General features: G+C 41.7%; 1 protein-coding gene across 1 annotated transcript in view; it reads left to right on the top strand.

Annotated features, from left to right (window-relative positions):
- The window catches only part of KATNIP (katanin interacting protein), a 180783-nt gene that overhangs the window by 74316 nt on the left and 92677 nt on the right, over positions 1-13790 (top strand). Inside the window, exons 8-10 of the mRNA XM_077828584.1 lie at positions 1942-2091; positions 4185-4396; positions 10758-10870. Of these exons, the coding sequence (XP_077684710.1) occupies positions 1942-2091; positions 4185-4396; positions 10758-10870 (475 nt within the window). The remainder of the gene's footprint in view (positions 1-1941; positions 2092-4184; positions 4397-10757; positions 10871-13790) is intronic.

Raw genomic sequence — 13790 nt, 5'->3', positions numbered from 1 at the left:
CCCTTTTTTTAAAGATACAGAAAAAAAGGGGAAAAAACCAGTTGAAGCATTTGAAATGTAAAGTGTTAAGTAAGGATTTCATTTTAACAATATCCCTTATTACCTTTCCCTTTAGCTGTCGAGACTTTTTATAGGAAAAATCCCATCTGATGGTCTTTAAGGTAGTATTAAATATGGTAATTGTTCTTTCTGGGGACAAGAAAACTAATTCGTTGAGGTCAGCTGGAGCTGTGGTTGTTGCTGAAGTCATATTCTGCTTTCCCTAAGGCTAAACGAAGCAAACACCCTCAAAAGGGAGAGAAAAGAACAGCAAAGATAGAAAATGCAGCTTTGGTCTCTCGTGCTGACTTTCACTTGCAACCTTGCTGCTGGAGAAACACAGACACAGCATGTGATCTGATCAGCCACACTGAGACCTGGCAAACTAGCACTGGGCTTTGTGTCTCCTGTCTGCCACTCAATGGATACAGCTTTTAAAGGGCAGTTCTGCAGCTCAGTGCCAGGGTCACCATATCCCACAAGTGGAAATACATAGAGGCAACTCTTGATCAACAGCTACTAGTAAGTGACCTCTCTTTTCTGTGAGTTGGATCTTCAACTCTAAACCTCTGTTATCAATCATTTAAACTTTAAAAGTTTGAGGACAAAATTTATTATTTGAACACTTTCCATTTTTCAAAAGTTCCATTTTTTTTTTTTTAGAATGATGACCAATAAGGACATAGATTCTTGGCTGCAATTTCTCTTTCACTATTGCCCTTGCAGGCAGGGTCACATCTCTCTCTTGCCTTGTGCTTGAGGCTGAAGTGTCATTTTGACTGCCCAACAGTCTTGTTCTTCAAAAGCAGAAAGACTGATGTTCCTGAAAGATCCAAAAAAGAAACGTGGGAATATCTTTGCTGCAATGTCCATGTGCAACCCCCTTTTGTGGGCTCAGAAGCTGCCATGAGTAGAGATGGGGGGAGAGAGAAAGGTGAAGGGGAGGTAACTGTCTCTCATTCTTATAACCCTCTCCCCTCTTTAAGGATTACCCCCAGCTGGGGTGCAGGCGGCAAGCATCTCTTGTGGATGTGAGGTTTGAACCATCCCTGTGATGAAATATAAATTTCTTAGTCACATCTTCCCCCTGACGGAGAATGGCCACTTAAGCAGGTGATAGTCTTTTAACATCTGGCTGGGTGTTGGCCTGTCTTTTATTCCGGAGAAACTGGTTTAGACCTGCTTTTCTTAACATTGGAGCATGTTATAACAGTGTTATACAGTAGACTCTTGTAACTTTACATACCATACTCATACACACATTTTACCAGGACAATAATGTTCAGCAGATTATGAGCTTTCAACTGATACCTCACAAGGCATACTTTGTACAAAATTTATCATAGTCTTGTAAAAGTGATGAATATAATAGTATAGATCATCACATCTTCCCTTGTAATCCAAAATTTGTGTCTAAATCCTAATCTACATTTAACAAGTTTTATTGGCATAACTATGTTGGCAATGTATATATTTTATTTACAGATATATTATGCTGGTAAAAGCTTTAGTGTAGATACAGTTATACAGGTATAAGGCACTTCATACTGGTATAGCTTATTTAGCTTCATTGTACTGGAATAAGCTATATGTAAGCACTTCTGTAACAGTATAACTACATCTACACTAGGTGAAGGGGTGGGGTGTACTGCTTTAACTTTGCCAGCATAGTTAAAGCAGCAAAACTCTTATTTGTAGACAAGTCCTAATAAGTCTTCACTGATTTGCTGCTCCTAAATCCAGTTGAACTTCACTTGACTTATGTGTTTAGTGTGTGGGAGCTGGGTGATGATGGTGGCCTGTGATGTACAGAAAGTCAGGCTGGATGATCTGGTGGTCCCTTCTAGCCTTAAACTCCGTGACTCTAGTTCTCTTACTCTTCTCACTTGTTTTTTTCTGCAGATATGAAACAGGAACGAATTCTGTCTGCAAAGAGGAAAGATGCTGCTGAAACCTACATTCCAATCAGACCTATGAAGGTCAGAAGTAAAATGGCTCGTCCACTTTCTGCTGGACCCCTGCACCAGGAGGGACATGAAAGAACCTGCTCCCGTAAGAGAGATGAGAATATGTAAAGTATACAATTGTGAGCTTCCATTCTCCTTCCCCTGCCCTGGCTTAGATGTGGTCTCTGCTGCACACTTCTATCCTCGCTCTCCTGGGCTGTTGCCCATTTTTATGCTTCCTCTCATCTCAAAATTCCATTGACTTCAGTGGGAGCAGGAGCAAGCCCATGGCTATATATGCTATCTCTCCGCCTCCTCATTCTTCTTTCCCTGCCCCCACAGAATGAAGACTTCTTCCCCTCTTTTTCCATCCTCCCTACTGCTCTATACTTGCCCCTTTTTCTTTACACAGACATATTCCCTAAGGTGAAAGGGTGCTGACAGGAAGGCAACCTCTGCATGTCAACTACTGGATCTTCAGAGGAACTGTCAAAAGATGGTAGCTCTCTGTAATCCAGCCATTCCCCTTAAGCAAGGTCACCATCAGTTACAAAAAGATGGGTTTTTTGGGGGTGTGGCGGATATCTGACATAAACCCAGTTACTCAAATGAATGGAAGAGGGTCAGATCACCTTATTACTGTAATAAAACTTCTCAAGCTAAGCACAGCTTCCAAATGAATCCTGAGAGCCAGTAAAGTTAACAGTATTGAAAAGCCCAAACTGTGTCTCCTTAATTAATACAAAACCTAAACAAAACCAAGAAATTATATTCCTTCTTAAACAAAAGAGAAACTCAAACTCCCCCTGTCATCTGGATGCCAGCATCAGCTAATGTTTGTAGTAATACCTCCTGGATCAGATCCTTGCGTTGACCAGTTTTTGAAAGATGTGTGTTGCACTTCCTTCAAACACTTTTAAAACAGTGTATTATATGCATATATCAATTCTTTGTGAGCAAGACAACCAAGGGAAGGTTTAGGAAAAAACAACAGCAGCTAAATAGTCTTGAGCTAACAGTGGTCACCTTGGGAAGACCTCTGGGGAACCCAACGCAAAAAGAGCAACCATCCAGCATGTGTACAGCATCTTTCATAGCACCATAGATACACAGGCCACAGGCATAGTCAGTCTTGGGGCAGTGAACCATGCCACATCTAAACTCAATAATCTGTCTCCAGAGGTGGCGTGGGAAGCCCAAAGCCAGGGAGTCGCTGGTAGTAGCAGAGGCTTTTTCCCATCCTGTCCACCACAGTAAGCTGATGATGTTATCAGCTTGATGGAAAGTATGCTGCACTGCTATGTAATTGGTGGTGCAGTGCATCCCATATACCCCTGAACAGTGGCAAGTGTGTCATTTTCTGTAGCTTCGGGGGCAGTTTATTGGTGCATTCTGACACCAGATGTTAGGCGGAGGAATATGAGGTAGGACTGGTAATCACACAAGTTTTGCTGGCTTCAATGTCACTGTTATCACTCTTATAGTATGATTAAGCTGTGTTTTAAAAACAGTAGGCCAGAAAGTTGTCTGGGCTTTTTGAGGGCTGTAGAGGAAGGATTGTGTTTGGTTGTTTTGCCTTTGGCTATGTTTACATTATGTACTAGGGGTGTGATTCCCCTGCTCGTGTACATATACTCACGCTAGTTCTTATTGAGCTAACATGCATATAAATAGCAGTGTTGTTGTGGTAGCATGTGTAGCGGCAGCATGAGCATGGCTGAGCTGTGCCAAGTACAAACCTGTCGGAAACCAGTGGGTATGTATTCGGCACAGCTCAGCCGGGCCCATTCTGCCACTATGCGTGCTACCACAGCCACACTGCATTGCATCCGATGAAGTGAGCTGTAGCTCACGAAAGCTTATGCTCAAATAAATTGGTTAGTCTCTAAGGTGCCACAAGTCCTCCTTTTCTTTTTGCGAATACAGACTAACACGGCTGCTACTCTGAAAACTGCTGTCTATATTCTTTTGTGATGTCATTTGTTCACTAGTTGCCCAGGGTAGAGAAGACCTGGAACTCTAAATTTAAAGCAAACATTAGCATCACCTATATGCTGTGCCTTACTTGGGCTGGGTTGCAAGCTGCCAGTTCAGCCCTTTGTTAATAACTAGACCAGATATTTCATGCTTGGGCTTTTACAGTATTTCATGCGTGTATGAGATGATCAAAAGACATTTCTTGCTACTTTTTGATGTCAGGACCAGTAAGTCGACCAGAAAAGCCACTGTCAGCAACTCGAAGGAATGTGTGTGAGAAGAAGGATCCTGAGCAATCTGCTTCTGCTGTCATTAAAGCTATGCAAGTTGAAAATGAGATCTTGCAAAGAGAGATGCTTTGCAGAAGGCTGGAGACTTCTACCAGCCATCAAATGGTATGCCAAAGTACTGACCTGGGACAAGAGAGATCCAAGGTGTTCACTAGCAAAAATTATTTCCTTTCCCTAAACATGAATAGGAATATAGTTTATATAGTTTATAGTTTATATAGTTTAGTACAGTGATACTCAGACCTCAGTGGTTCAGGAGCCAAATTGGCAATCAACATTACCCAAAAGAGTATTAGTATGAATTCATTGTTTCATTTACTATAGTAGTATATATTCATATTTAAATAGAATGGCAGGGGAAATATTTAGTTAATTTTTTATATATGTGGTATCTAATGCTCACAGCAAAATGACTGACGAAGTATTATTATTTTATCAACTATTGTTGGTTAATAACATAGTAAAAGCATTCTGAGTGGTTAATAATTAAATCACACAGTGTTTTAATATCATATGCTGCAAAGAGCTGCATTAGGCACATTAAAGAGCCGCTTGCGGCTCAGACGCCTCAGTCTGAGTATCACTGATTTAAAGCCTTACAAGGGTAGGTGGTGGGGTGAATCTTAACACTACATGAAATGGAATAGTGTGGTCATCCCATATGCACTTTCTGGGGATATTACCTTACAGCTCTTTCTTGATTTCAGAGAAGATCAGGAAAGAATGTGTTAACCATTTATGTGACTCTTCTTCCTAGAGATAGAAAGGATCCTTCTGGTTTCTGCCATTCCCTCCCTCAAAGTTAACACCCAAACAATTTGAAAAGCAGTCACATGACTTTCATTGCACACATTCACCAAGCACTTAGGGCCTGATCCTAGTTTCATTGAAGTCAATGGGAGCTTTTCATTTGCTTCAGAATTGGATCAGACCCTTCTTGGCTGGAATTCAAGACTGGATCTGTTGGTGTTACAGAATCTCTTTCCAGGTTTTGGGCTGCCAAATTCTCCAATCTCCTTTTTATTTTTTGTGATGTCTGTTGTTTTGTGGTTTAGAGAGAGAGTAGTTCCCTCTGCATATTCACAAATAACATGAACTTGCTATGTTTTATGAAAGTAAGGTAATACTTACTTAATAGGCATTGTCTTGGGACACAGAGTGGGATTTTCAAAAGCCCCCAGTCTCAGTGTTGGCCTAACTCTACTCTCAGGGAAGCAATTTACTTCCAGTTACTACTAACACTAAAGGCTTTGAAAATCCCACCTTCAACATGTAAATGTGCTACAGGGCAGAATTAAGGCATTAAAAAGAAAACAAACAAAAGATGGCATTTCATTTCCTGGGACTTTTAAATTCTACTGGCTTTGATTGCATGTGTAAATTCCATAGCCCAACTCCTTACCTCAGATTCTGTGTACCTTTCAAAGCCTACAGGAGCCTCTCTCTATCTCTCTTACAAGGTCCATAGGGTCCTTTTCCTGAGCTTCATCTGTCCCTAATTATTCACCTCATATTTGACCCACAGACTTTTCACCGCACAGCTAGGTTACCCATTTGTACATATATGTCACATTCTTAATGACAAGAACATGAAAAAAATCTAGTGCATGTCTGTGGTATGTCATTTAGCAGAGAAATAGTTCTCCTGGAGGAGCAGTGCATGGCCTTGTTCCAGATGAAATAGGATTTGGTTTGACCAAGTTACAAGCCTTGAAGTCCAGGAGATATAGGTTCAGGTCTCCTGCTACTTCGGCTCCAGCCCCAGGCCCTTCAAGACTTGTGGGAAATGCCAAACAATCATTTTGACGGGCCTGTTGAGGATGCAAACAGTTTCCATCTCTCCAGACCCAAATTCCCCCACTTTTGCAAATGGTCTGTCCCACTTCCTCAGTGCTTGGTACCAAGTTATTTCAGACCAGTAGGTCTCCAGTTTGTTTCTAAAATTCTTTCCCACCCTTCTTCCCCATCCCTCTTCGGAGACTACTCCCACGAGACAATCCTCCTCCAGGAGGTACAGTCTCTCCTTTGCTTGGGGGTCACAGAGGAGTTTCAACACTGTCTCAGATGGCAGGGGTTTTAATCCCTCTATTTCTTAATTCCAAAAGTGAAGAGGAGTCTCAGACCAATCTTAGACTTGCGTCAACTCAACAAATTCTTAAAAAATAAAGTTTTGCATTGTCACCCTAGCTTCCCTGGATCCTGGTGCCACCCTTGCTTGACTTAACAGATGTCTACTTCCATGTGGCAATCAATCAAGCTCACAGGATGTACCTCAGATTTTTGGTAAATCAAAATCATTACCAGTTCATTGTGCTACCATCTGGCCTGTCACCAGTTCTCAGGGTCTTTACAAAAGTTATGGCAGTAGTATCTGCATTCCTCAGAATATCTGGAGTTCAACTCTATCTGGATGACTGGCTTGTCAAGGGCCGATCCGGACTGCAGGTACAGTGTAGTGTATTCCTGATCCAGTTGACAGTCAATGCTTTGGGACTGCTAGTCAACACAGAGAAGTCTCTCATCTCCTTAGTCCAGAGGATAGAGTTTATAGGGACTGTAACGGACTCAACTCAAGCCAGAGCTTTTCTTCCAGACTCGAAGGTTCAAGCAATTTAATCAGTTGTCATAGGTATGAAAGCTCACCTGGTCACAACAGCACAAAAGTGTTTGAGGCTTCTGGGGCACATGGATTTCTGCACTTACCTGGTTCAGTGTGCCAGACTGCACCTCCGAGTTCTACAGGGTTGGCTGGCATAAATCTACTTTCTGAGCTGTCATCATCTAGATTCGGTGGTGAAGGTACGCTCTCATGTCCTCCCTTCCCTACATTTGTGAACAAGTCTAGCCAATGTATGTGTAGATGTTCCCTTTGCCTGCCCACAGTCAACATGCACATTAGCTCTGGCTGTTAAGTTTCGTTGCTAGTTTGATTAAAGTACATCTTGTAACTATTTCACTGTTCCATCCTGAAGTGGATTTTTCTCTAATGACATGTCCATACATTTTTGAAAGGCCTAGTCAAATTGTATCTTCGGGTGCAAGATTCCCATTCCCCTGTGGGATCTAAACTTAGTGTTATCAAGACTTATGGGTGCCCTGTTTGAGCCTTTGGCTACTTGCACTCTACTGCATCTGTCAATAAAGAGAATTTTTGGTGACCATCACCTCAGCCAGAAGGGTAAGAGAGCTGCCTGCCTTAATGTCTGGGCTTCCCTATGTGATATTCTTTCAGGACAAGGTTTACCTGTATTCTCAACCAATGTTCGTCCCAAAGGTGGTGTAATCTTTCCATACGAACCGGCCAATTTATTTGCCTGCATTCTACCTGAAGCTGCATTCGAGCAGGGAAGAGGAGTGTTTCCGTACCCTGCATATCAGAAGAGCTCTGGCATTCTAACTGCACAGAACCAGGCACTTCCCTAAGTCTTCCCAACTGTTAGTAGAGGTGACAGGCAGAACAAAAGGACAATTAGTCTCCATCCAAAGAATTTCTTCTTGGATAGCCTCCTATATACGCGTGTGCTATGACATGGCTAATGTTACCCTTGTGAGCAGAGTCACAGTTCATTCACTGAGGTCCCAATCTGCCTCAGTGGCTTTTATGGCACATGTTCCAATTGTGGACATTTGTAGAGCAGCAACCTGGTCCTCAGTCCACATGTTTGCCTCCCATTATGCTGTGACTCAAGACTCCAGAGACAATGCTAGAGTTGTATGAGTCGTTGTCCAATCCCACCTCTTGTTTTCACAGCTTGAGAGTCACCAAGAGTGGAATGCATATGTGCAATCACTTAAAGAAGAAAAACTAACCTGTTCAGTAACTGTTATTCTTTGGGATGTGTCACATGTGTCCATTCCATGACCCACCCTCCTGCCCCTCTACATGGGAGTTCTAGCAAGAAGGAACTGAGGGGAGCTAGGGGTGGCTCTGCCATTTATATGTCCATGCGCTGGTGCATGGCAGCAGAGGGCACTTGAACGTCCCAGTGGGTACTGCTGAGGGGAAAAGTTTCTGACATCCCTGCGCTGGACACACACATACTGAGAATGGAATGGACATGCGCAACATATCTCAAAAAAGAACAGTTACTGAGCAGGTTAGTAACTGTTTTTTCCAGGACCCGATGAAACACATGGTGTAAACCTCAGTCATACCCCTGAAAGTGGTCCAAGAGAAGCAGCGCAAAGAAATTTTTCATATTTTCATAATACAGAGATTTATCATGGCCATTAATGAAAGTTTACTAGAGCCCTCAAGAATCCATCTGTGTACACCTCCATCCATCCCTTTGTGAATCTGTGACCAGTGATGAATAAAATGTGACAGCCTTCTTAAACCAGTATGTTGCTTAATATTAACAATAGGAGCAACATTTAGAGAAAAAGGATTTTAAAACAGTCAACATGTGTGTCTTTCTTACCTAAAGCCTATCATTCTGTGAGGGTGTCCTAAGCAGACCTAGCTTCTTCAGATACCCAAATAGGTGTCTGTGTTAGTTTGAACAGCTCTCCCAACAATTACCTGGAATTTCCCCCCTGGAAAAGAGAGCCTCATTTTATCCAGCTAGAGTTCCTTTGGGCTTGCCAGTTGACAGGCTTTTGGCTCTGCTTGTCCAAACCAATTCAGCAGGCTCCACAGGAGGTTGAGGCAGACTCCTCAGAGCCAAGGGCTCACCCATTGTCCTACAATAACCCTCTAATGTTCACTATAGGGTAGCTTATCTTGAGCTGTTGTTTCCTTTCTGTTTATTTTCTTACAGCTTACTATTAAACTAAACCAATATATTCACATAGTAAACATCTCAATAACCAGGTCAACATATAGTAGTTATAAATAATTACAGAACAGCTGACCATCTGTCACACTAGTAACAGCTGTTCTCTGAAATCTGTGTGATGTGATGGATCAGAACTCACTCTTCCTTCAGCATTTAAAGATTATGTAATCTTTTGTACTTTGTACAATTGTGATAAAGATGGGAATCTTCTTATGAAGAACCGGGGAGATATTTGCATTTTTTAATGAATGTCCTGTGTACCTCAGTGCTTGATATTGTCCGGTAGGACTGCATTAAGTTGAATCAAAGAAAGCTGTTAGGGGAAAACAAGCAGGAAATGAATGACAGTCACAAGGTTCCTCCAAAGAGAATACCAACTCTCCTTAAGAAAATAATGTGGGAACTATTAATTGGAAAATGCCCACCTGCCTGTTTTCAGCCAGGCTAGCAGATTTATTTTTCCGCAGCCTGAGCCTAGAATCAAAGGAACATTAAACCATTAAAGACTTCTTCCTAGAGAGGAAGGAAGGGGTGTGTGGGCATCAGTGGCCTGGGGGACATGCTGCAGGGAGAGAGAGGCAGAAAATGGTGCATGGCATGGCTGTCTCTTGCAACCCAGAAGTAGGGGGCCTGGACTGCGTGGAACTTATGGGAAACTTTCAAGGAAAGGGTAAGAGTTAGGTAAGACCCAGGCAAATAGACCTTTTGTTGTTTTATCCCTTTCTGCTTTCTATCTATATCTGGGTGTGTAAACAATGTTTGTTTTGAAGAAATCAGTTTTGAGTCACTTTAATTAACCATGGTTCACAAGTCTCCCAAGTTTCAGAGTGATAGCCGTGTTAGTCTGTATCAGCAAAAAGAATCAGGAGTATTTGTGGCACCTTAGAGGCTAACAAATTTATTTGAGCATAAGCTTATGCTCAAATGAATTTGTTAGTCTCCAAGGTGCCATAAGTCTCCCAAGAGAAGTTTTCTTGCAGGTTCCAAATACAGTTGGGACTGTCACATTATAATGGTTGGGAAATAAGGGGGACTGCAATCCACAGATTCAATCCAAGAGTGGTTGAGCCTTGGAGTTCTGCCTTTGACAGACGTGAACGAAGCCAAGTCTGTCACCAGAAGGGTGCACTCAATTGGGCCTTCAAAGGGATCTAAAAAGCAGTTTGCACTGTAACCATGACAGTTTTTATCATCTATTGTGAAAGGAGCAGGTGATTTTAGCATCAGGCCCCACCAGTGACTTTAGGCCCTTGAATTTGAGGAGTTTCTGCCCTGTTCACATGCAGGATCATGAGACAAGGGCAGTGCTCTTTCTTTCAAAGTATTATCAGCAGAGGACTGCCATTGCAGGGATGTAATTTCTTATTTTCATGAAAGCACATTGAAGTGGCGCAAGCTGAAAGTGGGAAGGAAATTGCATTTTCGCTCTTTCATGTATGCTTTAAATCTCATATTAATAAATTATTTTAAAGGGTGGTATGAAATCCTTTTACATTATTTTCACCTGCCTTACATGTAAAGGACCAGATTCTAATCTCAGCTATAACAGTGTAAATCCACAGTAATTCCATTAAATTCAGCGGAAATAGGTTGGATTTACATTAGTTTAGCTAAAATCAGAATTTGGCCATACTCTCATTCATTTCAGAGACACAAACCACAGCTCATATTGTTTTATGTGCGTAGGGAATAGTGTATATAAAATTTGTTAATCTTTTCTTACATAGCTGCCTTCTGTTTCAATTTCATCTATTTCTGCAACAACTGAGCCTTCAGAAAAACAACAGGAAACAACTGTAGTCACAGAAGCCATTGAAAGAATTGGCCATTTGGGAAGCAGGTAACTATATTAGTTTATTTAAGAGTGATTTCCTTAATGTGACTGGATTATTGATATCATATACTGTGGTTCTCTGGTTTTATCCTTTCTCGTGATTATTTCTAGAAGCATGTAATTTCTGCTCTGTGTAATGGGATAAATCTTACCAACAAAATATTTTTCTAGATGTTTCTTCCTGTGTCCCATATTTTGTCTCTACCCTGTAAAAGGCAGGATGACCTGCATCTTGGTTATGTACAGGGGAGAGGCTGAAAATATTGGTCTTCTAAGTTCAACAGACTTTTCTGCTACAGTCCAGGTGAGAGTGGGTGTGTGATGGGGTTTATCAACCCTGCACCAACAAGGCAAGGGTTAAGGAGCCACTCTGGACACGGGAAGCCACACCCCCTCGCCTTTGCTAGGCATGTTTCCAGTTGTGGGAGCATTCGAAGAGGAAGTAGCTCAGCAGTGGAGGAGATTCCAGAGACAGACTAGAGAGGAGCACAGGAAGGCCCGATTTTGCAAAACTGTTCATCCTCCAAATGGATTCCTCCAAGGTGGGCCTCAGGGCCATATTGTCTGAGGAGGTAGATGTCAAAGAACATCCAGTACTGTAGGTAAGCAGGAAGCTGTTCCCCTGGGGAACCAAATACTTGACAGTTGAGAAGGAGGTGCAAGCAGAATAAAGTTCAGACAGTAATTATATATATATTTGGTCCTATAATAGGAGAAAAGTCACAAAGCTGAAAACAGTTATGAGCTAAATCAACTGGGAGGAAGAATTTAACAAAGAAAAATGTGACTGATAATTGGGACTCATTTAAGAGCACCTTACTAGATGCCCAAACAGCCACAAAGAAGGCTGTGCTGGTTAACAAAACAACCTGGTTTAGAGGAGACGTGATGGCAGCTATTATTATATACTTACTGAATATTTTATATATCTATAGATGGATATAGATATCTTTATATAAATTGAAAATATAGGTATATCGTGTGGCAAGGCACCTCTTTTCTCTTGCTTAGCCTTAGCCTAGCCTTAGCCTTAGCCCCTCAGGTGATGGTGGGCCTGGGGTAATCAGCCCCACTCAGGCAGGGTTTGCCTTCCCCCTTCTGTGCTCCCTTGGTTGTATTTTCAGGGTAGGCCTGAGGGTCGGCCTAAGGGTGATCCTCCACCAAAGAAACAGTCTCATGAACAAAAAGCCATGAGGGTACCTTTCTCTACCCCCCTCGCTGGGGCGAGGCAGAAGTGTTCAATAAATATTTCTGTTCTGTATTGGGGAAACATTAGGTGACATAGTCTCATCATATCGTGATGATAACACTCTTTCCATTCCACTAGTGTCTCTGGAGGTTGTTATACAGAAGCTACTAAAGTTAGACATTTTTAAATCAACAGGTCCAGGTAACTTGCATTCAAGAGTTTTAAAACAGCTGCCTGAGGAGCTCGCTGAACCATTTATGTTGATTTTCAATAACTCTTGGAGCACTGGGAAGTTTCAGAAGACTAGAAGACAGCTATTGTTGTGCCAATTTTTTAAAAAAGTCAATGGGATGACAGGGATAATTATACCCCTGTCAGTCTTACATTGATCCTGGGTAATGGAGCAGCTGATATGGGACTCCCATTAATAAACAATTAGAGGAGAGTTATGTAATTAATGCCAATCAACATGGATTTATGGAAAATAGCTCCTTTCTAACTTGATATCTTTTTTTATGAGTTTTACTAGTTTAGCTGATACAGGTAACCATGTTGATGTAATAGACTTTTGTAAGGTGTATGACTTGGTACTGCATAACATTTTGATTAAAAATCTAGAATGATATAAAATTAACATGGCACACATTAAATGCATGAAAAACTGGCTAATTGATAGGTCTCAAAATGTAATTGTAAATGGGGAATCATCATACAGCCGGGTCTCATAGGGATCAGTTCTTGTCTCCATGCTAGTCAACATTTGTATCAATGTTCTGGAAGGAAACATAAAATCATCAGTGATAAAGTTTGTAGATGACACAAAAAAATGGAAAAGAGGTAAATAATGAAGAGGACAGGTCACTGATACAGAACAATCTGGATTGCTTGGTAAACTGGGCACAAACAAACAGTATGCATTTAATACAGCTAAATGTAAATGTGTACTGTGATGGGTTCAGTCACAGAGACCCCCTTGGACTGTCATCTGATGTGCTGAAACTACCTCTGAGCCCATTTTCTTTGCCAGCTTGGGACTCCAGAACCCTGTCTTGTTGAGCCAGACCTGCTAGCCTGCTGCAACACAGACCCATGGTCTGAACCACGCCCCCAAAGCTGCAGACTTAACTGAAAACAGCTCAGCAAGTACTCTTGTCTCCAGCACCCAGACACCCAGCTCCCAATGGAATCCAAACCCCAAATAAATCCATTTTACTCTGTATAAAGCTTATACAGGCAAAACTCATAAATTATCTGCCCTCTATAACACTGATAGAGAGATATGCACAGCTGTTTGCTCCCCCAGATATTAATCACTTACTCTGGGTTAATTAATAAACAAAAGTGATTTTATTAAGTATAAAAGTAGGATTTAAGTGGTTTCAAGTAATAACAGACAGAACAAAGTAAGTTACCAAGCAAAATAAAACAAAACACGCAAGTCTAAGTCTAATACATTAAAAAACTGAATAAAGGTAAATCTCACCCTCGGAGATGTTCCAATAAGCTTCTTTCACAGACTAGATTCCTTTCTAGTTTGGGCCCAATCCTTTCCCCTGGTGCAGTCCTTGTTAGTTCCAGCTCAGGTGGTAACTAGGGGATTTCTCATGACTGGCAGCCCCCTTTGTTCTTTTCCACACCCTTTTATAGCTTTGGCCCAAGGCGGGAATCTTTTTTCTCTCTGGGTCCCCACCCTTCCTTCTAAATGGAAAAGCACCAGGTTTAAGATGGATTCCAGTT

Source organism: Eretmochelys imbricata, chromosome 10, assembly GCF_965152235.1.
Source record: "Eretmochelys imbricata isolate rEreImb1 chromosome 10, rEreImb1.hap1, whole genome shotgun sequence".
Taxonomy (NCBI): Eukaryota; Metazoa; Chordata; order Testudines; family Cheloniidae; genus Eretmochelys; species Eretmochelys imbricata.
The sequence above is the reverse complement of the archived record's forward strand: the minus strand, read 5'-3'. Positions and strand labels throughout refer to the sequence as shown.